Source organism: Entelurus aequoreus, linkage group LG08 (assembly GCF_033978785.1).
Source record: "Entelurus aequoreus isolate RoL-2023_Sb linkage group LG08, RoL_Eaeq_v1.1, whole genome shotgun sequence".
In the NCBI taxonomy this organism is placed as follows: domain Eukaryota; kingdom Metazoa; phylum Chordata; class Actinopteri; order Syngnathiformes; family Syngnathidae; genus Entelurus; species Entelurus aequoreus.
Window position 1 is genome coordinate 18,709,518 of NC_084738.1, and position 24,541 is coordinate 18,734,058.

A 24,541-nucleotide genomic window follows, 5' to 3' on the forward strand; every position below is an offset into this window, starting at 1 on the left:
TTGTACAAACTACGACTAAATAGCAAAGGTATAAGTGCAGCCAAAAAATAATGCGGCCCAAAACTATTTAGCTCAGGGTATTTTGCAGTGTGGCTTGAGCTGTGAGAGAAATTTCAAGTCAATCCGACTTACGGGGTTCAAACTTCGGGGTTTAATAACAGTGGCAGTATCTTCTTTCATCTCCGTAATATCGCTAAAATTCGTTCCATTTTGTCCACAAGCGATGCTGAGATCATTATCCATGCGTTCGTTACATCTCGTCTCGATTACTGTAACGTATTATTTTCGGGCCTCCCTATGTCTAGCATTAAAAGATTACAGATGGTACAAAATGCGGCTGCTAGACTTTTGACAAAAACAAGAAAGTTTGATCATATTACGCCTATACTGGCTCACTTGCACTGGCTTCCTGTGCACCTAAGATGCGACTTTAAGGTTTTACTACTTACGTATAAAATACTACACGGTCAAGCTCCTGCCTATCTTGCCGATTGTATTGTACCATATGTCCCGGCAAGAAATCTGCGTTCAAAGAACTCCGGCTTATTAGTGATTCCCAGAGCCCAAAAAAAGTCTGCGGGCTATAGAGCGTTTTCTATTCGGGCTCCAATACTATGGAATGCCCTCCCGGTAAAAGTTAGAGATGCTACCTCAGTAGAAGCATTTAAGTCTCATCTTAAAACTCATTTGTATACTCTAGCCTTTAAATAGACTCCCTTTTTAGACCAGTTGATCTGCCGTTTCTTTTCTTTTCTTTTCTACTCTGCTCCGGGGTGGACCGCTAGCCTGTCCATCAGATGGGGACATCTCTACGCTGCTGACCCGTCTCCACTCGGGATGGTTCCCGCTGGCCCCACCATGGACTGGACTTTCGCTGATGTGTTGGACTTTCACAATATTATGTCAGACCCACTCGACACCGAGGATGTCGTTGTGGCTTGTACAGCCCTTTGAGACACTTGTGATTTAGGGCTATATAAATAAACATTGATTGATTGATTGATTGATCTTATTTTTCTCACCAAGCACATGTGTTCCACCTCTTTAAGGCACTATGAGAAACAAATGAAAACTCATCCTGAGTCATGTGGAAATGATTGATAAGCTTTTTAATGCACTTGTGTAACCTGTTGCATGGATGACATCAGCAGCTGCACACACACACACACACACACACACACACACACACACACACACACACACACACACACACACACACACACACACACACACACACACACACTTTCCCTTCCACCTGCCTTGATTCACATATGAACTTGAAGTGTCCTAACCCATAGGGTTCAATATGATGTCGGTCCACCTTTTGCAGCTATTACAGCTTCAACTCTTCTGGGAAGGCTGTCCACAAGGTTGCGGAGTGTGTTTTTAGGACTTTTCGACCATTCTTCCAAAAGCGCATTGGTGAGGTCACACACTGATGTTGGTCGAGAAGACCTGGCTCTCAGTCTCCGTTCTAATTCATCCCAAAGGTGTTCTATCGGGTTCAGGTCAGGACTCTGTGCAGGTCAGTCAAGTTCCTCCACACCAGACTCTGTCATCCATGTCTTTGTGGACCTTGCTTTGTGCACTGGTGCACAGTCATGTTAAAAGAGGACGTGGCCCGCTCCAAACTGTTCCCACAAGGTTGGGAGCATGGAATTGTCCAAAATGTTTTGGTATCCTGTAGCATTCAAAGTTCCTTTCACTGGAACTAAGGGGCCAAGCCCAACTCCTGAAAAACAACCCCACACCATAATTCCTCCTCCACCAAATTTCACACTCGGCACAATGCAGTCCGAAATGTACCGTTCTCCTGGCAACCTCCAAACCCAGACTTGTCCATCAGATTGCCAGATGGAAAAGCGTGATTCATCACTCCAGAGAACGCATCTCCACTGCTCTAGAGTCCAGTGGCGACATGCTTTACACCAGTGGTTGAAACCACTGTGCCCCTATTTGGGTTAAAAATATTTTTTGCAAACCAGTAATTATAGTCTGCAAATTATGTTTTGTTGTTGAGTGTTGTTGCTGTCTACAGCTTGGCAGAGTAACCGTGTAATACTCTTCAATATCAGTAGGTGGCAGCCGGTAGCTAATTGCTTTGTAGATGTCGGAAACAGCGGGAGGCAGTGTGCAGGTAAAAAGGTATCTAATGCTTAAACCAAAAATAAACAAAAGGTGAGTGCCCCTAAGAAATGCATTGAAGCTTAGGGAAGGCTATGCAGAACTAAACTAAAACTGAAATCGCTACAAAGTAAACAAAAACAGAATGCTGGACGACAGCAAAGACTTTCTGTGGAGCAAAGACGGCGTCCACAACGTACATCCAAACATGACATGACAATCAACAATGTCTCCGCAAAGAAGGATAAAAACAACTGAAATATCCTTGATTGCTAAAACAAAGCAGATGTGGGAAACATCGCTCAAAAGAAGACATGAAACTGCTACAGGAAAATACCAAAAAAAGAGAAAAAGCCACCAAAATAGGAGCGCCAGACAAGAACTAAAACACTACACACAGGAAAACAGCAAAAAACTCAAAATAAGTCACGGCGTGATGTGACAGGTGGTGACAGTACACCTACTTTGAGACAAGAGCTACGACTTTTTAATGTCAACTGAGTTTCGTTTTTTAAGGATTTCTGATGGTTGTGTGCCTCTGGATTTTTTCAACGTAAAAAATGTGCCTTGGCTTGAAAAAGGTTGAAAAACACTGCTTTACACCACTGCATCCGACGCTTTGAATTGGACTTGGTGATGCATGGCTTAGAACAGACCTGGGCATTCTGCGGCCCGCGGGCCGCATCCGGCCCTTTGTGCGTCCTTGTCCGGCCCGCGTGAGGCCAATTATAAATTACAAAATAAATTTTAAAAAGTATCTATGTCAAGTGTGCAATACAACAGTGCTGCTTTTGTTTTGAAAAGCGTTATTTGTATTACTTCCGTGTGGACGTATGCGTGTGCGTGATTGTGAGTGAATGTGAACAGCTGCAATCGCAAATTACAAAATAAAGTTGAAAAAACATCTATGTCGTGCGCGCAATACAACTGTGCTGCTTTTATTTTGAAAAGTATTATTTATGGGCGTGTGTCCGTGTGTAACCTGCGAGTGAAGGTGCACATGCAGCGACAAGTGATGCACGGTTTACACCCGAGACGCTAAAAAGAGAAAAGTTGATGAAGAATGCCGTGTTTCCAACAAAACATGGACTGCCAAGCAACGTTCCCTCTAAGGTGCGTGCCTGCGCAATTGCGCACTGCTCAAGCGTCCGCTGCGCGCAGCAATTATGCCGCGCACCAAATCAAATCCCATCTGAATTCTAAACAAAATAAACATATTTATTCTATGTAATTTTGCAATGCAACTTTGAGTGACAGTGACAACCAGCGGCCCTAACGGTGTTCGTCAACACCGTTCAATTGAACACCGTTCAATTATTGTAACGTCTATCGAGATGCTTCGAGGACAGGAATTATATCGATCACTTTATTGAACAAAACTGTTTATATTCGGACATAACCACACCAAAAACATGAGTAAAACAATTCTATCTCGAAAAACTAGTCATTTTCTGCCGTACAAACCAGGCCAAAACCAACTTGTCATCTGTCACCAACACGCATAGCACTAAACCACTGGTGCGTTTATGGCCACACAAAAAGTCGGACAACTCAAACACCACACAAAGTTACACTATGACTCCTCAGTCATACGTGTGCTTATTTTACTGTCATTTATTATTAATGTTAATTTATTTATATTAGTCATGGAATGCTGTTACACACACTATGTTGAAGTATTACTATTATTATTAATTATTATTATTATTATTATTATTATTATTATTATTATTATTTATCTTACGGTATACATCAAAAATAATATTGAGCAAAATGTAATTGAAATATTGTCGATGTGGCCCTCCAGCAGTGCTCGGGTTGCTCATGCGGCCCCCGGTAAAAATGAATTGCCCACCCCTGGCTTAGAAGCAGCTGCTCGGCCGTGGAAACCCATTCCATGAAGCTCTCTGCGTACTGTACGTGGGCTAATTGGAAGGTCACATGAAGTCTGGAGCTCTGTAGCAACTGACTGTGCAGAAAGTCGCCGACCTCTTTGCGCTATGCGCTCCATTATCCATTTTAGGTCCTCTATTATACCTCCTTTGGGCTATTGGGCTAAAAACTTGTGGGAGACTCACATTTTTGCTGAAGATTATAAATGCGGCCAAAAAATAACGTGGCCCCCAAAACTATTTAGCCGAGGGTGTTTTGCAGTGTGGATTGAGCTGTGAGAGAAATTTCAAGTCAATCCGACTTACGGGGTCCAACATTGGGGTTTAATCACAGCGCCAGTATCTTATTTTCCTCACCAAGCACATGTATTCCACCTTTTTAAGGCCAGTGGTGTGCCGTCAGGGTCAGCAAGGCCTTCTCTGCTGGCCTAACATAACCAGAAATCATCATCATAATTAAACATACATTTTTTTTAATTTACTTTCCCTAAATATCTAAAAGTATTCATATTCTCTTTATATCATATTATGCTACTTTCAGTGTTGTTGTTTTTAGTTTGTGTGTATCCAATCAGAATTCAGCTAGATTATGTTGCCATACTCAGTGTTTCCCATAAACTGCCAAGATACCTGTGGCGGTGGGGGCGTGGCTATGGGCGTGGTCACCATGACCGAGTAATTTGCATAATTTACTACAATGATATGATTTTCTCTAAAAAGGCTCAAAAAATGTATACTTATTAATTAATAATAACAGTTTTGTTTTAAACGTCCATCCATCCATCCATCCATTTTACAATATAATTACAACACTTTATGTACAGATTTGAACAATAAGTTATTCACTGAAGTATATTTATTAATTGTGGTTCTTACAAAAAATATATCTTTTAAAAATATAAAAGCTAAAATGGCTCTTAAAGCTCTGCCCCTTTAATTAGTGCATACTAAATAATTTAACTTTAGTCTACTACTACAACCATATTATTTACCAGCAACATAAAGTGAAACAGAGGCAGAGGTGTCCTGCCACAGTCAGTAACAAATAAACAGAAAACAGTAGTGGTGGTAGACAGATACAAAGCTTCATCAAACATCTGTTCCACTGAACAAAGAGCTTCAAAAATCTTGATCCTACACTTCTCTTTTGTAAAGTAAATCTGAACAGCCGATATGGGCATCTACATCAACTATATGATTTGCCTGAGAAGCTGGACAGGACAAAAAAATAAATAAAAATAAATAAAAATTAAAAAAAATAATAAAAATAAATAAAAATAAATAAAAAAAATTCTGTGGCGGCCTTAATTCTTTCGTGGCGGGCAGCCACAAATAAATGAATGTGTGGGAAACACTGTATGCTGTACCAAATCTGCCAGGCGCCTTCAGAATCAACAATGCTGGCGTCCATGCATTGTAAGTGAACGGGGACATACAGTTGATAGACAGTTGCGATAGACAATCAGATCAAGAGTCGTTGTCAGTAAGGCCTTCTAGATGGCCTCACATTGAACATGACATTTACACGTCCTGTGATTGGATACTTAACGGCACCGTTAGCGGATGAATTTTAGAACACAGAGTTGACAGTTGCGATAGCCAAGCAGATCACAAGTTGTTGACAGTAGCTGTTCTGTTAAAAAGTTGTAAACTCTTGTTGTTAAAGTGTGTCATGCTTGTCATTTAATTAACATTGTTACATGTGTATTTGTCGCCATCATGTGGTCAGGGCAGTTAATATATTTTTGATTAAGTGTGTACTTTGAATCAAACTTTATTGACCGGAAGTCGCATAAGCCAAGCAGATAAATTTACGGTATGTGTTTTAATTGCTGATGCGTTATAATTTATTTTTAAACGCGCCATAAAATATCCCGTTTTGTATACTGTTGATGTGGTTCAATACGTAGTAGGGTGTAAATGTGTTCCTGTATACCAGTGGTTCCCAAACTTTTTACCATCCCATACCCCTTCAAACATTACAGCTACGTAGCCCCTTTCCCCCCCACCACACACACACCTATATACAGTACAACACTTAAACTATAAAATTATTAGGGATTTCAGGACTCAGATGGAAGTTTAGATCAAACAGAGTTTTATTAAAATATAGACAGATAAACGGGAATTTGAAAGAAGGACCTGACTGCAGCAGAGCGGGGACGTGACAGAAATCCAGGTTAATGTGAAGGGTTCGCTTGAGAGGATGCACATAACCCCTTTATGTCTGGCCGAATCTAAGAAAGTCTTAGCCTTAGATAGTCTTCCACACACAGTCTGTGCCTCGTTTTAGTTTTCAGGCTCATCAGAGCTGAGAACCCGCTCTCACACAAATACGCGGTTGCAAAGGGCATCAAGGTCTTGACAGAGCATTTGGCCAGTTCAGGGTACTCTGTGCACAGTCCTATCCAGAAATCTGGCAGAGGCTTCTGGTTGAATTTAATTTTCATGGATCCTGTTGTTGCGATGTCAATGAGGCTCTCCTTTTCAGATGCCGTTAACGCAGTTGGCACGGCAGAAAAGGGATATCGAATCCAACTGTCCGACTCGTCTATTTTAGGGAAGTACCTGCGCAGTTGTGCAGCCAGCTCACCGAGGTGAGTAGTTATGTCACGTTTGACACTGTCAGACAGAGGTGATTTGCACACAAACAAAATCATGCAACGTTGGAAAGACCTGTTTTGTTGTTGTTCATGCAGTCTAACCAGAGCTTCGACTTCTTAATCATAGCCTCAATTGTATCTCGTACATTAAATATGGTTGTGGAGAGCCCCTGTGATGCGAGACTAAGTTCTTTCAGACGTACCCCCTACAAACACTGGTTATAAATTTGATGATTGTGGCTTACAGTTTATGAAAACCTTGAATTGAAAATCTCAGAAAATGTGTAAGCCAAAATGATAATAAAGGCTTGACATATCTCACTTTGCATGTAATTAGTTGAATGCAGCTGAGATAGGCTCCAGCAACCCCCGCGAGCCCGAAAGGGAAGAAGCGGTACAAAATGGATGGATGGATGGGCTTGATATCACAGATTAGTTTCACTTTTGAAGTTAATTTCTGACATCAATGGAAGTGTACACAATATTCCCATTATTTGAGTTTCACCTGTATAATATAACGACTGAGAGAAAATCTGGTGGGAGGAAACATCTCTGACTACATCTGTAGCAAACATATGCAAGCTTTTGACCACAAACTTAGTCCCCGCTCGGTGACATTCATCTGCTGTATAGTATTTATCCAACAATGATCATGCGGTGAGATCAATTATGGTATTTGGAGAGGTAATCATTGAAGTCGGAGATCACTGAAGGCCTACGTGGGAAACGCACGGCCCGCCACTGTTTAAGGCCCTATGAGAAAGAAATGCAAACTCATCCTAAGTCACGCGGAGATGATTGATATGCTTTTTAATGTACAGTATGTGTGTAACTTGTTGCATGGATGACATCAGCAGCTGCACACACACACACACACACACACACACACACACACACACAATTTTCCTGTTCCCCTCCTTGGACAATTGTGTGGCTCACTCTCCATTGTGGAAGCCATGTCAGCTGCACATGTGTGCTGGCTATAAAACAACTAAAAAGCACCCCTTTCCTGGCTATAGCTGGGTCACAAATGGCCTCATATAAACACAGGACACACCTTTTTGGACATATCCTCCTGACCTTCCACCCCGTCACAGTACTCTTCTTTCCGTTTTGCCAGGGGAAAACAACACACAAGTCCCATCATAGAGCAAAGAAAATGAACTTTTTTGGGGGGTTGTTTGCACACTCAACTTGGTGTCTTTTGTGTACCCTCACACAACGTGCCTCCTCGCTCGGTTTCCCCTAGCATTGTCATGACAACAGTGTGTACGCAACCACACACACTCACACACAAAAAACGGAGAGTTAGTTTGCAATTTTTTTAATCGGGAGTATTTTTAAAAGAAGTGAAAGTATATCACCGGGATGTGTTTGTTAAGCGTCCCCGGCGAGCAACAAGTGCACAGCAACAAAAGAAGGTGCATGCTTACACGTTCCTACCTTGTTTTTACAGCGACTCTTCCATCCAAAGCTTCTCGTTTCGGATGAAATCCCGTCAACGAGGTCACACGGATAACTTCCAGAGAGTTTTTGCAAACTTTTTTTCCCCCCGCAGTAACAGACCGCTCGACCGAGAGTCCCGCAAAGCACCGCGCGTCATGTGGGGTGGCCCGGGTGGTAATCTCCGCCCAGGTTTGTGTTCGCTTCTACGAGAGGATGCTCCGCCCCGCCCGCTTCCAGCGCCCTCGGGGATAAATCACGCCAACCCCAAGCGGTGCATGGTTTGTGTCTGCTGATTGATGGCAGAGGGAGCTCCAAGTGTTGTTATGATGATTAAAAACCTGGGAATGTACTTTTTTTTTTTCTCCCCCACTGTGTTTTATATTCGACAAAGTCAATTATGATGAATTATTGTGCAAATGACAATTATCCTAATGGGACGTTTGAAGTCCTCCAGGCGATCATTAGGGTGACTGTAGTGGCCCAACAGAGCTAATCCCGGTTCAAACAACACGGTTGACACCAGCATTAGGAGATAATCCACCATCACACAAGTTTCACATGCAAAATAACACATTATCCTAATTACATATACATTTCTAGAGAAGTAAAGAAAAAAATATTGACTGATATTAGTTATCATAGCTGTTATTGTTATATTAGCAATTATATTTTTACGAGCTGCATAAATGAAGTAATTTTAATAAAACAAATAATAGTCAAAAACCAAAATGATTCAATTAAATATTTTATTTTCTTATTATTTCTATTCTATATATATTTTTTAGTTATACAATTAATATGTGTAGTAGTAGTAGTAGTAGTTGTTGTTTTATTAGTATTATTAATATTTTTTGTAATGGTTTAGTATTCGTGTTTTCATTGTCCACGTCTCATTTGTTTTCTATTTTTATAGAAATTCAAAAAATATACACAGCATTTCTAATTATTAGTAGCATAAATTGTGGAAATATTATTATTAACATTCGTTGTAAGAGTAGTGTCAGTATTAAGAGCAGTATAAATATAATAAAACAAATAATATTGTTTGGTATCAAATTCATTCAATAATATGAAAATATATTACTTATCAGCACCTTTCATTTTCAATTTTAACATTAATTTTTAACAAATAACTTTATTAGTACATGTAGGAGGATTAGCATTGTAGTACAGTAGTAGTATAGAGCATCATTAAGTAGATACAGTAAATACATTAAACATAAGTCAAGATAAGAAATCCAACAACATGGTTAATGTAAAATAAGTATATTAATTTTAAAAATAGACTCCAGCACCCCCCGCGACCCCAAAAGGGACAAGCGGCAGAAAATGGATGGATGGATATTATTATCATGTCTAGTTTTTGTGTGTAGCTGTTGCCTTGTCAATTTTGTTGGTTCATACTTCTAGACACTAGATGGCAGTAAAAGGTCAGAAATTCATCTTGTGGATGAGCGAACGAAAATTAGGGTTCTTTGTATTTTTTATTCAATGAAATATGAGATGTATAAGAAAATAACATAAGTAATGTCATAATGAATCTAAAACAATTTATGAAATATATATTTTAGCAAAGACGATGCCGGATATCCTCATGGTGACCGCTTTTGTTGAACATGGGAATTGTAGTTTTCTTATCTGGTATTCTACATTACATTTTACGTACTTTACGTGCCGTCTCTAAGGGAATATATCCCATCCTACGCATTTGTCGCACTATCTTCTTGAAGAATTGTGCTCGGTGGTGATTCCGCTTCCTACTGAGACTGTTGTGGAGGTAAAGCGGCGCTATCTCATCCGTTACTTTTACGACCTGACGTTTTGTTGAAAAAAAAAAGAAAAGAAAACCTGATCGTTTGACACAGATGTCTGGGATATGTTTGGCAAGCGGAGAATGCCGAGCTAACGCAGGGAAAGTTCCTTTTGGCCGCAGCACGACGCGGGAACAACTTAACCTCTCCATGGACGTTAAAAGTTAGCACGGCGGCGACAAAGACGGAACTCATCTGCCCTTTTTGGTTCCGCTTGAGGTGAGGATGTCTTATATTTGCATCTTCTCCGTGGAGTTAACTTCGTTTTTTGTGCTGATAAACGCTTCGTTCGTGTGTGGCGTCTTTGTTTACAAGGTGCCCGGCGCCTCAGCTGGCTATGCTGTCAAGCTAATGTTGGTGTCACTGGCACCATTCCCTGGGTTTGTCCGAAAATAGACCGATTATGTGAGGCTGCTTTGATTTAATTCCCCTAGTAATTCTCAGAAGAATTTGGTTTAAAATGTTTGCAGGTGTCACGTTAGCCATTTGCAGGTCGGGGTCAAAGGTCAGATCATCATGAGGCTTGTATCTGCTGCTAACTTCAGTGCAACACTGCACGATATTGTGTACAGGAGAGTCTTTTATAGGTGTTTCAGACATTTTCAATCAACATTCTGTACCGCTTTTTCCCGATATGGCGGGTAAGATGGAACCTAACCTCGTTGACTGGACTGGTGTCCAAGGCCAATAGGGGCAAATCTTCAGCAACCTCCAAACGCTCAATCAATCAATCAAAGTTTATTTAGGCCCCGTGTACATTAAGCCGGATAAGTTTATCCAGGGTAAATCCCACATAACCTTATCCGTGTCCACACACAACAATGCCACCGTTTAAGACCCTCTCCCCCCGCCGTCCGCCGGCGCAACGCGACCTAGTACGCATGCGCGGAAAATGCGCACGTCATAGTCACCTCCGGTGTTGCTTTGTGTGCAAGTTCTTAAATGTAACTTATCTGAACAATATCCAGTGTTGTGGTATTTCAATTAACTGGAATCCAGTGTTCTTTGGGGCCCTATTGTAGTGAATCACACCTGAGCTATCATAAATTAATAAAATGTTTAATAAACACGTGAAAGAGCATTTTACATCAATCAATCTCGGGATCTAGATATCTTTGCCTTCACCTTCATTATCCATTCGTTTTTGGTGACTTTATATACTCTGGACCGAGACGTTGAGTCCGCGACATACATGGCGGACAATAACTGATACAGTCTGCTTTGCCAGTCCAAATGCATTTGCCGTTTTCCGTAGTCTTCCCTCGACGGCCAGGTAATACAAAGCACACGCTACCTTTTTTATCACATCCACGGGAGCCCGCATTCTCGTTGCCTCCCCTTCGACAAATAGACAAAGTTTTTCGGTAAGTAGAATCACAGCTGACCTCGACATCGGAAAGTTCTCTTGCCGTCTGAGAAGTGTTGTATCCGAAATAGCTGCAGTCGCTTTCTCTTAAGGTATTCATGTGTGATTTCCACAAGCGTCTGTACAGACGGAAGGAGAAACACGGGCATGTCTGGATGACTCGCCTCCATATTTCCAGTGGTTATCTCCGAGTTACGAAACTGCTTTATTATTAAGCTGGCTGTGGCGTGTTTTTTCTGACATCACTTCCTGTGTGAGGCGCAGTCTTTCTGGCGTCACTTCCTTTCCGAACTCAGTTTGTAAACGATCAATGAGTCCATACGAAGCTAAGAGATTCAAGAAATACACGGCGCACTTACCCGTGAAAAAATTGTCCAAGGAGGGGGACATTAAACGATAGTTTAGTATGGCTTAGGCTAAATAATTATTTGTTTAAGGGGTTATCCGGCTTAGTGTAGACATAGCCTTATATAGTCCTAAATCACAAGTGTCTCAAAGGGCTGCCCAAGCCACAACGACATCCTCGGCTCAGATCCCACATCAGGGCAAGAAAAAGCTCAACCCAGTAGGATACAACGAGAAACCTTGGAGGGGACCGCAGATGTGGGGACCCCTTCCAATGGGCGACCAGTGCAATGGACGTCGAGTGGTTCTAGTTAATAGTGTGATAGTCCAGTCCATGGTGGGGCCAGCAGGAGATCATCTTGAGTGGAGACAAGTCAGCAGCGCAGAGACGTCCCCAACTGTTGCACAGATGAGTGGTCCACCCCGGGTCCCGACTTTGAACAGCTAGCGCATCATCTGTGGTCACCTAATAACCTCTCCACGCAGGAGAGGGGGGCAGAGCAGAAAAGAGACGGCAGATCAACTGGTCTAAAAGGGGGGTCTATTTAAAGGCTAGCGTATACAAATTAGTTTTAAGATGGGACTTAAATGCTTCTACTGAGGTAGCATCTCTAACTGTTATCCGGGAGGGCATTCCAGAGTACTGGAGCCTGAATAGAAATGATCCAAAACCAAAAACGCACAAATGCAACAGGAAAATGCTGCAAGAACAAAAATCCAACAGAAAAGGCAAATAATACAAATGCCAAAAACACATAGAAACCGTCCAAAACATTTGCATAAGCAAAATGTTGACTGTTCATGGAACAAACGGAAGTTAGTTGGGGGAACTTGACACGTTTCCTCACTATCCCCGAATGGAATCTAATCTTTCTCCTACTGTTAGCATTGCACAGCTGCTCTATTCATAGACAGGTGTCCCTCGGACAGGTGCGCCATGAACAAAAGAGTTACAGTTAAGAGTTGTCAATGTGTTTCCCTCGTTTCCAGTGAAGCAATAAATGCATGCAAACATGCTCTCTACACATCCAGGAAATGGATAAGAAACAAACGAACAAAGTCAACAAATGACATTTTACGATGGAAAAAATTTCTAATTTAATAAGTGAATTTTAAAATCCCCACGCATCTAAACGCAACGCTCTGACACCAACAGCTGCTGTCTCTCTCTGGAGATCTGCCATGTGTTAACCGGCTAATATCTTAAAATGTTTGCAAGGAGCTCCTCTGCTGACATAATCAAACAAGAAAGCGGTGGTTTATGTCCTGTAATATTTCTTCGCATCAACTAAAACTGCTCATATAAAATGGGACCTAATAGGCCGATGCTCAACAGTCCTCAACTAAACATGTTTAAGCTTGTAATGTTGTGATTATATTCTTGTAAATTAACACGTTTTTTCTTGTACCTTTAACTAGTCTCATCAAATTCATGTTTTTTCACACTGGATATTTTTCCCTTATAACATTATGACTTCATTCTCGTTCAATTGTCAAAATAAAATTACAATACATTAGTATAGTGATGATAATATTACAGCCTTATTTTCAAAATGTATTTCCCCCCCCCTATACAATGCCTTTTTTCCTCAAAGAATTAGCACTTTGTTCTTAAAAACTAACCTTCTTGTAACAATTTTATTAAGATGACATTAAGACTTTTTTTGAAACATTAGAACTGGGGCTATGAAAGGACTTCACCATATGATTCGTATCCCGATGTCATGATATACAATACAGTATTGTTATTTGGTGATATATTGCAACATTCTACATCCAATAGTTTGCTGATACATTTAAAATACATCTTAATAAAAAAGTTGTACATATGTACACCAGACAGTAATAATTAATTGGACAAACACAGCCAAAAAACTGTGTTTTTTAAATCGGGAGTTCTTAAACTTTTTGACCCTTTGGCCCACTTAAATATTAACACTAAATTAGTAATCTTACTCTTGATTTTGATCATAGTCAATGATTTTATCTAATAACTCACAGTTTACAACCTTGTCAAATGATATGAAACCCTGTGTAATTACAAAAATTTGTAATTATTCACTGCCTAAACTTCAGGCTTTGGTCAGGCTGATTAGAAAAATAAGTACTATCCAAATATACTGCTTAAGAAAGGACTCATGAAGAACTGACAAAAATACATGTACATACAATTATGGAACAAAATTAATAATGAATATGTTTCTTAACTAAACTGTCAATACAATGCAAGTGCAAATGAAAATACAGCTTCACCACTGTCACAGGTTGTGTAAAAAAAAAAGTACAGATCGCGGCTGAGAAACAGATATTTGTTGGTGGCCCTTTAGAGTTAAGAAACACTGATTTAAATGACCCATTTATTGCAATTGTACAGAAAATGTTTTGTCACTTAAATGTAAAAAAAAAAAGCCCTCTACAGTAATATCTTAACTTATTAGCTTAATTGGTTCTTAATTGGTGACATTCTTGATAATGTTTTTGATAATGTTTTACTTTAATTCAATGAATATCATCCGCTTCTTCTTTTCAGCACTGTCCTTCATACTCACTTTCTTCCTTCCCATGGTTGGAAAACAAAACAATCTTTAGCTAAAACTAATGCTTGCTAGTAAGACCAGATGGTTTGGCAGTTTTTTTCGGGGTTCACTGTGACATTTTCTATGGTAAATATTGGCAGGGATGCTTGTAGCTTATATTTTTGCTTGTAACTTAAAGCATAACAGTTAGTCAAGATACAGCTCTTATCTTAAAACATTCATAGTTGAGACACCACTGTATTTCTTAACTGCCCACTGCCTGGCGGTGCGGAAGTCGTCCTCTCAGGACATGTCCACACGAACACGGATAGTTCCAAAAACGCGGGGTTAAAACGATCTCCATCCATACGAGTGTAGTTTCAAAACAGTCTGCACACAAATGCATACACCTGCTGTCATGTACATTTTGTTCAATCATAAGGCTGTAAAAGCAGCCACAGCTGAGTTGGTGGCAATACACCTCTGTTATTATAATGTTTATTTCGATATACTAGACATACAATGACATGTACATTATCTTTAAAACCAGCCTGCAATTACACAGCTACGGGAACAAAATTAATCTTTTTATTAGTTTTTACGCGCCTGTGCTGCTGAAACCCAACGCTTGTGGAATTATAACATGTTTAATCGGCAACATGGTAATACATTACATGTCCAGTGAAGTGTACATTATTCCTAAAATCAGTGCACACTAACAAGGAGCCAAGGAAACCTCTTGAATGTTTAAGTGCCTAAAGCGCACGGACGTGCGTGTGCAGCTCCAACACTCGTGGAATTAGGGACGGGAATTGCTAAGATGTTTCCAGTTCCGATTCTACTTTCGATTCTGCTTAACGATTTGGTTCCTTAACAGTTCTCTTATTGACTGTTATTTAGAAAATAGAGAAAAAAGAGGTAGATTCGCCTCAATTTAGTTTAGTGTAAAACGAACATGACCTTACGAAGCCTACAGTGAGGTCACATATGTAGCATAGAAGAAGAAAAAAGTAATTTAAAAAATAAAAATATAATAAATAAATATTGTTATGTAGAATTTAACAAAATAAATAATGTAGAAATGATATAATAAATTATACAAGAATGTAACACTTAGTAAAGTGATAATAACTTATTACATGCAAAGTGAGATATGTCATGCCTTTTTGGTTATAAATTTGATGATTGTGGCTTACAGTTTATGAAAACCTTGAATTGAAAATCTCAGAAAATGTGGGGTTTCAAAAAGTGTAAGCCAAAAGGATAATAAAGCCTTGACATATCTCACTTTGCATGTAATGAGTTGAATGCAGCTGAGATAGGCTCCAGCAACCCCCGCAAACTCGAAAGTGAAAAAGCGGTTGAAAATGGATGGCTGGATGGGCTTGATATCACAGATTAGTTTCACTTTTGAAGTTAATTGCTGACATGAATGGACGTGTACACAATATTCCCATTTTTTGAGTTTCACCTGTATAATATAACGACTGAGAGAAAATCTGGTGGGAGGAAACATGCAACTTTTCTCGGACTACATTTGAACATTCACCTACCGAATATTTAGAGTGTCTACAGTAGCAAACAAAATGCAAGCTTTTGACCACAAACTTAGTCCCTGCTCGGTGACAGTCATCTCGCGACAGACGTGAACTGGAGCGAGTACTGCCCTCCTTGGAGCCAGTTAGAATCTGTCTCTCCTCATGCTAATCCAAATGAGAAGGCATTAATTTAAATTTAACGAGTAATAGGGCTAACATGATAGGGGGTGAGTTAGGACCTGTTGTATTCAGATGTCGTGCTAGCGTTACTGCTGCTGGGATGAGGTCAGAGTTATTACAAGTAACGCTGTTGCAATCTTTTCTTGTAAAATGTTATTACTATTTGTTGCAACATACGCAGGTTGCGTAACAACGTCATCGCCATCCGGAAGAACCATTAAAAAGAATCGCTTGACAAAATGGTAAGCGATTCCAGGGAATTGATTCACTGGGAACCGGTTCCGAACATGAACCGTTTTTTGGTTACCATCCCTATGTGGAATTTGAACTCATTTAGACATCAATATAGTGATATATGTGCAATGAAGTGTACATTGTCTTTATCATTAGTACACACTAACACAGAGGAAGGATACATCATGTTTTTTTTAGTCGCTCAGGCGAGTTATATGCACGCGCTCGTCTCCATTTACACAAAGACACGTAAGTTAACTTCATGATCTGTTGTTAAATAAGGATTAAAAAAATACATAATCTTGCACTTTTCTTATGACAGTAAGCAAAAAGTCTTGCTTGTCAAAGTAGTCCCGTCGGCTGGAAGTCCAACAGCGATCGTATCCAAAACAGCTGGCTGTAATTGGCGCTGGCGGGAGTGGCACAAAACGCATCTTGATGTGTCTATTTTATCAATGTTGAGTAAGAAAATAGCAGAATATTTACGTTCAAACACAGTAAGTCCTCTTATTGTGTGTTTAAAGCCATCATGGCAGTGTTGTTGTGCTTTAGAAATGCACAACCGAACATCATCAGATGAGTAGAAGTCTCCGTTTTTGCTGTGTTGCCGTGTACACGCATACACGGACCTATAGAGGTGGGGGAAATAACCGATTTTTTTAGATGCATCGCAATTCGGACATGGACCATTATAGAATCGATTAGTAAACATCAATAATCGATGTATTTAATGTAAGTAAGGTAATGCAGACAATTGTAAAATTTGGCTGACTGCAGCAAGCCTCTTACCGAAAGATCCGATAAGCTCCTTTATTATCGCTCACTTATGTTCCAGTTTTGCACACATTTTAAATAATTTAATAAATGTGGGAATTAACTTAACTGTTTATTTTTCCAAGTTGCAAGTGATAAACGCTCTTTTTGTGAAACGAAAAGAAATGTAAAACTCCATCGATATACATAAAGATGCATCAATAATCGATTTGTATCGAATCGTAGCTCCTAAATCATAATTGTAATGGAACCGTGAGGTGCCCAAAGATTCCCACCTCTAGCGGAAAGTTTTGGAACTCGTCACCTTGGCCAGTGTTTGCAAAAGTCTGCAGTTTTTAAAGACAAAAGTATGTGTTTGCAGTTGGAAAAGAGGCCTTAATGCAGAGATGAGTATGTGTTTATTAAGTACCCGTGTTCGTGTGGACATGGCCTGAGTTACAATTGGCACCAAACATGATCTTAAAAAAAGAAAAAGAAAAAAGAAAAATGTTTTTAATGAATATATCATTGGAAAAAGTATTGTGATATATTGCTATATTGATATGTTCCCCACCCCTACACATTAATGTTATCAACATTGACATTTTTGAAAACATTTTTCTAATATCATGCCTTAATTCGTGTGATATTACACATTCATGGTTTCCCCTTAATGTAGTTGATTATGGCGCACCGCCGTGGCAAAAAAAAAGCCACCACACAAAAATGTGTTGTTTTTTTTATGTGAAAACAAATTAAAGTAACAATGTATTATAGCCTCCAGAGGAAGTCACACTAAGTCTGACACTCTTTTTAATTTATATTGCCAATTTTATGCTAACAACTGGCCCGATTCCCTAATGTGCACACACGTCCGTCGTCGTGCAGACACGCAACACTTACTCATTTTCTGCCAATCTCCTTCACTCTCATTTCACATCAATCACACACATATACATTTAAAACCAGCATGTCGTTACAGTATGAATGGATGTATATGCTGTATATATATCCTCTTATTTGCGCACTTTTGCCGAGTGATGCACCGAAAATGTGGCTTTGACCACCGGAAGAGCACTGCCGAAACCGAATGTGGGTATGCTTAGGTATACCCATGAACAGCCAACTACAAAATGTGCAATGTACAAATAATTAAGAGGACGGTGGCGGCTTTTAAGGAGAAAAGGCTCTTAGCAGCGCAAAGGAAGAGTGATGTCAGTGAGTGTTTTAGGACAGTAGAGGCTTGCTGCAGCTCGCTGTTTGGAGCAAAATAATTGGCTTTTCTAAACACGAGTACAGTCTTCAGTAACACCAGAAAGAGATGTTCAATTTGTTGCTAGTCGTTTTTATTAAAGAAAAAGTCACTAAAAGTCTCTAGTAGCTTGAAAAATTCTTAACAAAGTACAGTACAATAAACAGCAACAATTGAAAAATAGAGCAAAATGATATACTGTTAATATAAAAAATACTTGTTAATGCTAATTAATAATAAAACACTTTTGTTTTTGAATGCATGTATACATTTTTTTAGCCTTCTTCAAGAAAATAAATGCATCATAGCAGATTGTGCAAATATACGATGACGTCATGACAATCACGCCACCACCACCACCACATATATCTTGGCAAACTGGGGGAAACCCTGACATTTATTGTTGTTGCATTACATTTTTTTCTTGTACTATCACCACTTTATTGTCGTGATATTTAAAAATGTTCCCCCAATAGAATTACAAATTAATTCCCGGCATTTTTTTTGTCTTTATTCCTGCAACATTACAAATGTATTCAGATTACAGTACTTTTTTCTTGTACTGTGACAACTTTATTGTTGTGATATAAAAAAAAAAAAACATCATACAAAATTACAACCTAATTCCTACTATTTTATGTTTCATTTATTCTGTTACGTCTTTTCTTCAATAATATTTCAACTTTTCCTAATACCGTAGCAAAAAACTTGCACCTTTTGATTGATTGGTTGAAACGTTTATTAGTAGATTGCACAGTACAGTACATATTCCGTACAATTGACCACTAAATGGTAACACCCGAATAAGTTTTTCAACTTGTTTAAGTCGGGGTCCACGTTAATCAATTCATGATTCCCGTAATTTCATTACTTTATTTTTGTAATAATGTAGCTTCATTATTTTAATATTATTACTTTTTCAATGTTTTTCTATAATTATTCATAATATTTTCACATAATGTTACGACTTAACTTCCATAAGTTTATGACTTTAATCGCATAACAATACATATTTATTCTTGTCACAATAGGACTTTTTCTTATCATCCATCCATCCATCCATGTTTTACTGCTTGTCCCTTTCTGGGTCACAGGGGGTGTTGGAGCCTATCTCAGCTGCATTCGGGTTATTTTGGATTTTTTCTTGCAATTTATTGCCTTTATTCTGGTGATTTTTATTTTTTTTTACTTGAATATTTACACGTCATGGATTGATTATTTTATTGTATCTCACATATACAACAAGGCTGACAGTATTTGGGTCCACGTTTTCCTACATGTCATAGCCGTAGAAGCCGGTTTACCAGTTTAACCGGTTTGTGAACAACACATTCAAGGAAGGAAGCAAGAGTCATACTTAGCTGACAAACACACCCTTTTTCGGCACAAGCTGAGCTGAGTTCCACTGAAATAAGTGCGTAACCCGCTTTCTGTGCAGCGAAGATGCATCGACAAATATGTGAGTAACATTCTTTCTTGAGTGTGAACAGTGATTTGGGAGAAGGAATGGGAGATTAGGAAGGAGGTCAACAAAGTGATGTGAAGTGGAAAGAGAGGAGAGGAGAGAAGGGAAAGTTTGAAGGGTTATCTCAGTAATGTGAAGGGACAGCTGAGTAGAAGATGGTGGTGACTGCACTGCTCATCACCAGTTAACCCTTTCTACACACCTCCTCCACAATTACTCATATATTCAATACAGTTTTAATTGTATACATGTACGTGCATGTGCAATATGCAGATTGTATTGCAAATATCCACTTCTGGTGATACCATATAGCCAGTTCATGCGATATTGTTAGGTGAAACATATACATACGACAGTATATTGAGATTTATGTCATAAACGCAACCTTCCACTTTTGCTGGTGGTGCCAGTGCGCATGCGCGTTGCTGACTCTCCGCTAATCCGCTGTTTGGGAGAGAGAGATTGCATCCGCGTTCACTTTCTCCCCTATGGCGTGGGATAAAATCACGTCGCGTGATAAATATAAGGAGACGAGGCGTTTATGCAACGGGGGAGCACCCGAGTGGAGCCGTTTAAGAGAGGCGGCGTGGGCTGGAGGAGAACCTCGAAGAAGCGACGTGCAGCGAGAGACCGGAGCGATGAATGTCTTCTTTTTAAAGACCTTGCCGACTACAACACCACGGGAGTCTTGAATTAGCAACTAAGTGCATATTGGAAGGAGATCCGAGGTGAAATTGTGTAAGATTTGACTTCCTGGATACTGTTTTTTTTTTGTGTGTGTCACGCTTTCTCCAGGCTGCGTGTTGCGTTCAGGGGCAGCACGCTTCCCGGACTCTGCATACTGTACAGTACCACCAAGACTATTACTTCTTTAAAACTATCCCGCTAATTAGGAATCACGTGACAGCCAAGCTGCATGATGGAATGACAGCATCAATAAACCATCCACTTATTTTTTTTTATTTTTATTTTTTATTTTTTTTGCACTTGTGCTAGTTGCTTATACTGCCCTTAAGCCATGTATTTTTATAATGCACTTGCATGCCAGTCCTGTGACAAGTTGAGCAACTGGACCGACTTGTTTGTGAGAAACTCCGGGTAGAATATACATTTCGGTGGCTTTTTATTTTTTGCCACATTGTTATTTTTTCATTAGAAGCCCATTTCCTCTTTATGTACTCAAGAGGTCCAACTTGATACCCAAGGCGTGGGAAAACCTTATCCCCATTTGCTGATGGAAGCTGTGCAGCTGTGGTGTTCGAGTGCTTCCGCTCCAGTCCAGCTGTTAGCCAGACCGCATATCTGAAAGATGACATTTTGAGGAGTTGCCGTCATGCTTGTAATATTGCCCTCCCCAGGAAATGCAGCACATTGATTTTCTCTTACTGGATGTAAGTCAAGATGCATGCTGTTTATTGATTGTTTGCAACTGCTTTCACGGACTATGAGGCGATTGTTGATGGCCTCAGTGAACCCGAGGTTTTGTTTTTTAAGAAGGCTTTGTCAGTGAAAGTTTCATAGTACCCTGAAAAGAAAGCATGAGCCTGCACAGACTGGAGAGGCGTTTTCGAAAGTATGCAGGAGGACTTAAGAGCGGCACTGTGGAGAAAAGCCTAAAGTCAACAAGACGGGCAATTAGGAACTATCGCACTTAACTTCTTGAATGGAGTAAGAACTCCCATGAACTTTGACAAGCCGAACGGGAAATTAATCTAAGCTGGTTCCAACAATCCCGTCTTGCTTCCTATCACCGGTGGTGATGGGGAGCTCGGCCTCATCCCTCACTGCGGAGACTGAGTCAGACCATGGTTTCCGCAGCAACACTTACCCGTCGTCGCCCCCGGTGGGCTGGCTCAGGACCAGTCACAGCAGCCCGGTGTGGGGCACCAGCTTTATCACACGGCAGCAGCAGCAGCAGCAACCTGCGCTGCCTCACAGAGAGCGCAGGTAAGAAGCGAGAAGCGGTCGAGAACCTGCACATTAGCCAGTCGGGTGCACTCGGCAGAGCATGCCAGGCAGAAAATTACATGTGGAGGTTACAGGAGAAATGATGAAGGCTTGTGTCACTTACAGTATCTCACAGAGGTGAGTATACACCGCATATTTTTATTTCCTTCGGACCATCAAAAATGAAACTTGGAAATACTTTAGTGTAGCCAATATACAGCTTGTATAGCGGTGGGGAAAACAGGACATTTTACTGTGACCCCACTACGCTCACATGCTAATGCTACCCGTTGACAATTTGGGCATGTTAGGGTGTTGGCATTATCGAAAATTAAGTCATCTTGGAGGTGTGTACGGGTTCATTATAATGTTGGAAAATGTTTGCCGTGGGAAGGGGATCATGCTGTGCGTCACAATGCCGTGGTGGAATTTACCATGAATTGATTAACTGACCCCGACTTAAACAAGTTGAAAGACTTATTCGGGTGTTACCATTCAGTGGTCAATTGTACGGAATATGTACTGTACTGTGCAATCTACTAATAAAAGTTTCAATCAATCAATCAATCAAATTTATATTTTTCCACAATTAATCGCAGCTCCCCAGTGCTAGGAGCACTCATGCAGCCCTAGACCATGACACTACCACCACCTGGCTTGACTACTGTAGGCAAGAGACTGTTTTCTTGGTACTCACTTGTGTTACCAGCTATTTAGTCAATAAATGCTGTGTGTAGGGCTGGGTAATACCCAAACTCAACCCTATTATGGGACCGGTGCTGACGTAAACGGCAGTAACCGGACGTATGAAATAATACCTAGCGATCAATGCCTTATTTTGGTGCCAAATTCATGTAGACCTAATGTAATGTAATGTCAGAGTCTGATGCTTTTTTAAAACTTTATTGCCGACCTTAACACGCTAACAGCAGTAGTCACATTTCACCAAAATGTAATGTTTGCAAAACATTTCCTTAATATACACCAATCATTGTCACGGCCAACGATGTGCATTCACAAACCCCGGAATTCTGAATAGCTACATTACAACACAAGCTAGTGGTTTTGTATTGCTGCCTGTTTTGCTGCAATACTTAGCTATCGTTTTCTGTTTGATATTAAAGTAGTGTAGTTAGTCAGTCCCTTCAGGATTTCACAATGACACAATCGCCTAATTCACGCGATTCAATCTATCCCCGTGAATTTTGTGCGGCTTTGCAACTTCAATCAAAGCCCGCAACTTCCCGCACATTTTGGCCATTCACCGTCAATTTTATCAATGGAATGTGTTCCCGAGCGGCACTCAAACGTGCATGTCAAATACTTAATCAAAAGTTATGTTTGTTTCTTGTATAGACGAAGCAACGAGTTCCAATATATACATTCTTTATTCCTCAAAATGGTTGTCCTACTGCTTATTTTAGACTTACTTCGGTTCTTGTCTACGGTGCTAAGCCCTCTGGGTAATGTAGTGTATAAACCTTTACCTCCTAGTTTACATGTATTTTTATATTTATTTAACTTTTTTGTATCCAGGGAAATGCAGTTAAGAAACATACTTTCATTTGCAATGCTGACCTAACAGAGGCAGCATAGATGTCAAAGTGTGATGGTCATCTCTCACTGTCTCTCTTTTACCAACAAAAACTACTGTTATAGATTGCTCTCAACAGTTCACAAATGCTATTAACGTTCGGGGTAAATGTGTTTGCACATAAATTACTGTTTCAGATGGACAAACAGTTTTCAAGCGTAAAACATACACAAAGAATGTCTGCAACTTGTGGCAAGCAGAGCAGAAAGCGGACAATAAGGATGACTTTTTTTCCGTTTTTTAAAATCTGTAATTATAGTTAATTATTACTAATATTAGTTAAGTCATTCAAACAGTACAGTAATTTGACAATGAGCTCTGAGTATGTGCTTTTACTGCCATCTAGTGTCTACTTTTAAGTCTGTGGTATAAAACAAGTAAAACAGCAATACTGTATTGTTTTCCAATTGTTGTTTATAACTTGTGCTTTTTGACATTAAGGTTGCACAGAACATTACTAGCACATTCATAAAATCACAAGTACATTCAATGTTATATTTTTTTTTTTAAAGCCTCAAAACATTGCAACTTTCCGAAAAAGCTGCCTCAAATGCAGGCATTTTAGGCCACAACAATCACAAAAAAGTCTGCAAAATCCTAAAGAGACTGTTAAGATACTATTCTGTTTAAAGTACACGTCACAATATTCTGTAATAATAAAAAAAAATAAAAAAATTATTTTATAAAATGTCAGTTTTTCAGTACCATTTTGGGCACTGTTTCAAAGGTACCGATTTGGCACCAGCGTCAGTTAAGTAAACAATACCCACCCCTGTGTGTGTGTCAATACATTTCTAGTAGATAGTACATCTTAGCTACTACACAAAGTATATCCAAGTTTAATATCTACGGTATAATCCCTTGAGAAGATATACTGTTATAAAATTGCTGCTGAAATGTGGGGGATACTCTTTAAAAAAAAAAGGGTACCTTTTTGTGACCTACTGTTGATCTGTGACAATTTAGAAAAGTCATCATGTTGACTTTTATCCTTTGCAGTGTATGCAGCAAAATTACAATTCCCATCACCCTTAGGCGTCATTACATAGACACAACAATTGATCCACCTGGTCATTACAGCGAGTGGATGCAATAATGGACGTAAATATAGAGTTTGAAGCTGTAATTGCAGTCTTTCTACAATACTTTTTGTTCCATTCACCCAGAAGAGCATAATGTGACTTGAGAAAAAAATGCTACCTGTTGTAATTTACTGCATAAGCCAAATTACTTGAACATCTCACTGCGAATTTCGTGACCTCAAAGCTAAGGCTCAACTCTGCTGTTTTATAAACCCTGATCAAATCGAAACCAACATTTTCTCCCCCCCGATAATAGAGTCAAAATCTGGATGAGCTGGATTTGTAAACCAAAATCCCACCCCTTGGCCTCGACGAGCTCACAGCTGCATATTGTGGGCTGCTTTGGCAATGGCGTTGAGGGTCTTGCCTTAAGAGATGATTGATCTGACTGTT

At 39.8% G+C, this 24,541-nt stretch overlaps 1 protein-coding gene across 6 annotated transcripts in view; it reads left to right on the forward strand.

Annotated features, from left to right (window-relative positions):
* The window catches only part of LOC133655570 (calpain-15-like), a 146,488-nt gene that overhangs the window by 44,836 nt on the left and 77,111 nt on the right, over positions 1-24,541 (forward strand). Inside the window, exon 1 of one of the 6 annotated variants that reach the window (XM_062055842.1) lies at positions 9,816-10,095. The exons of 1 other annotated variant lie outside the window; for it this stretch is intronic. Coding sequence is in view for 1 of the 5 variants with exons in the window: in XM_062055841.1 (XP_061911825.1) it covers positions 21,285-21,472 (188 nt within the window). In the remaining 4 variants the exon portion in view is untranslated. Of the gene's footprint in view, positions 1-9,815; positions 10,096-19,246; positions 19,520-20,128; positions 20,264-20,506; positions 21,473-24,541 lie in introns of those variants that run through there. 4 more of the 6 variants (XM_062055843.1, XM_062055844.1, XM_062055848.1 and 1 more) reach the window with 4 other exon arrangements.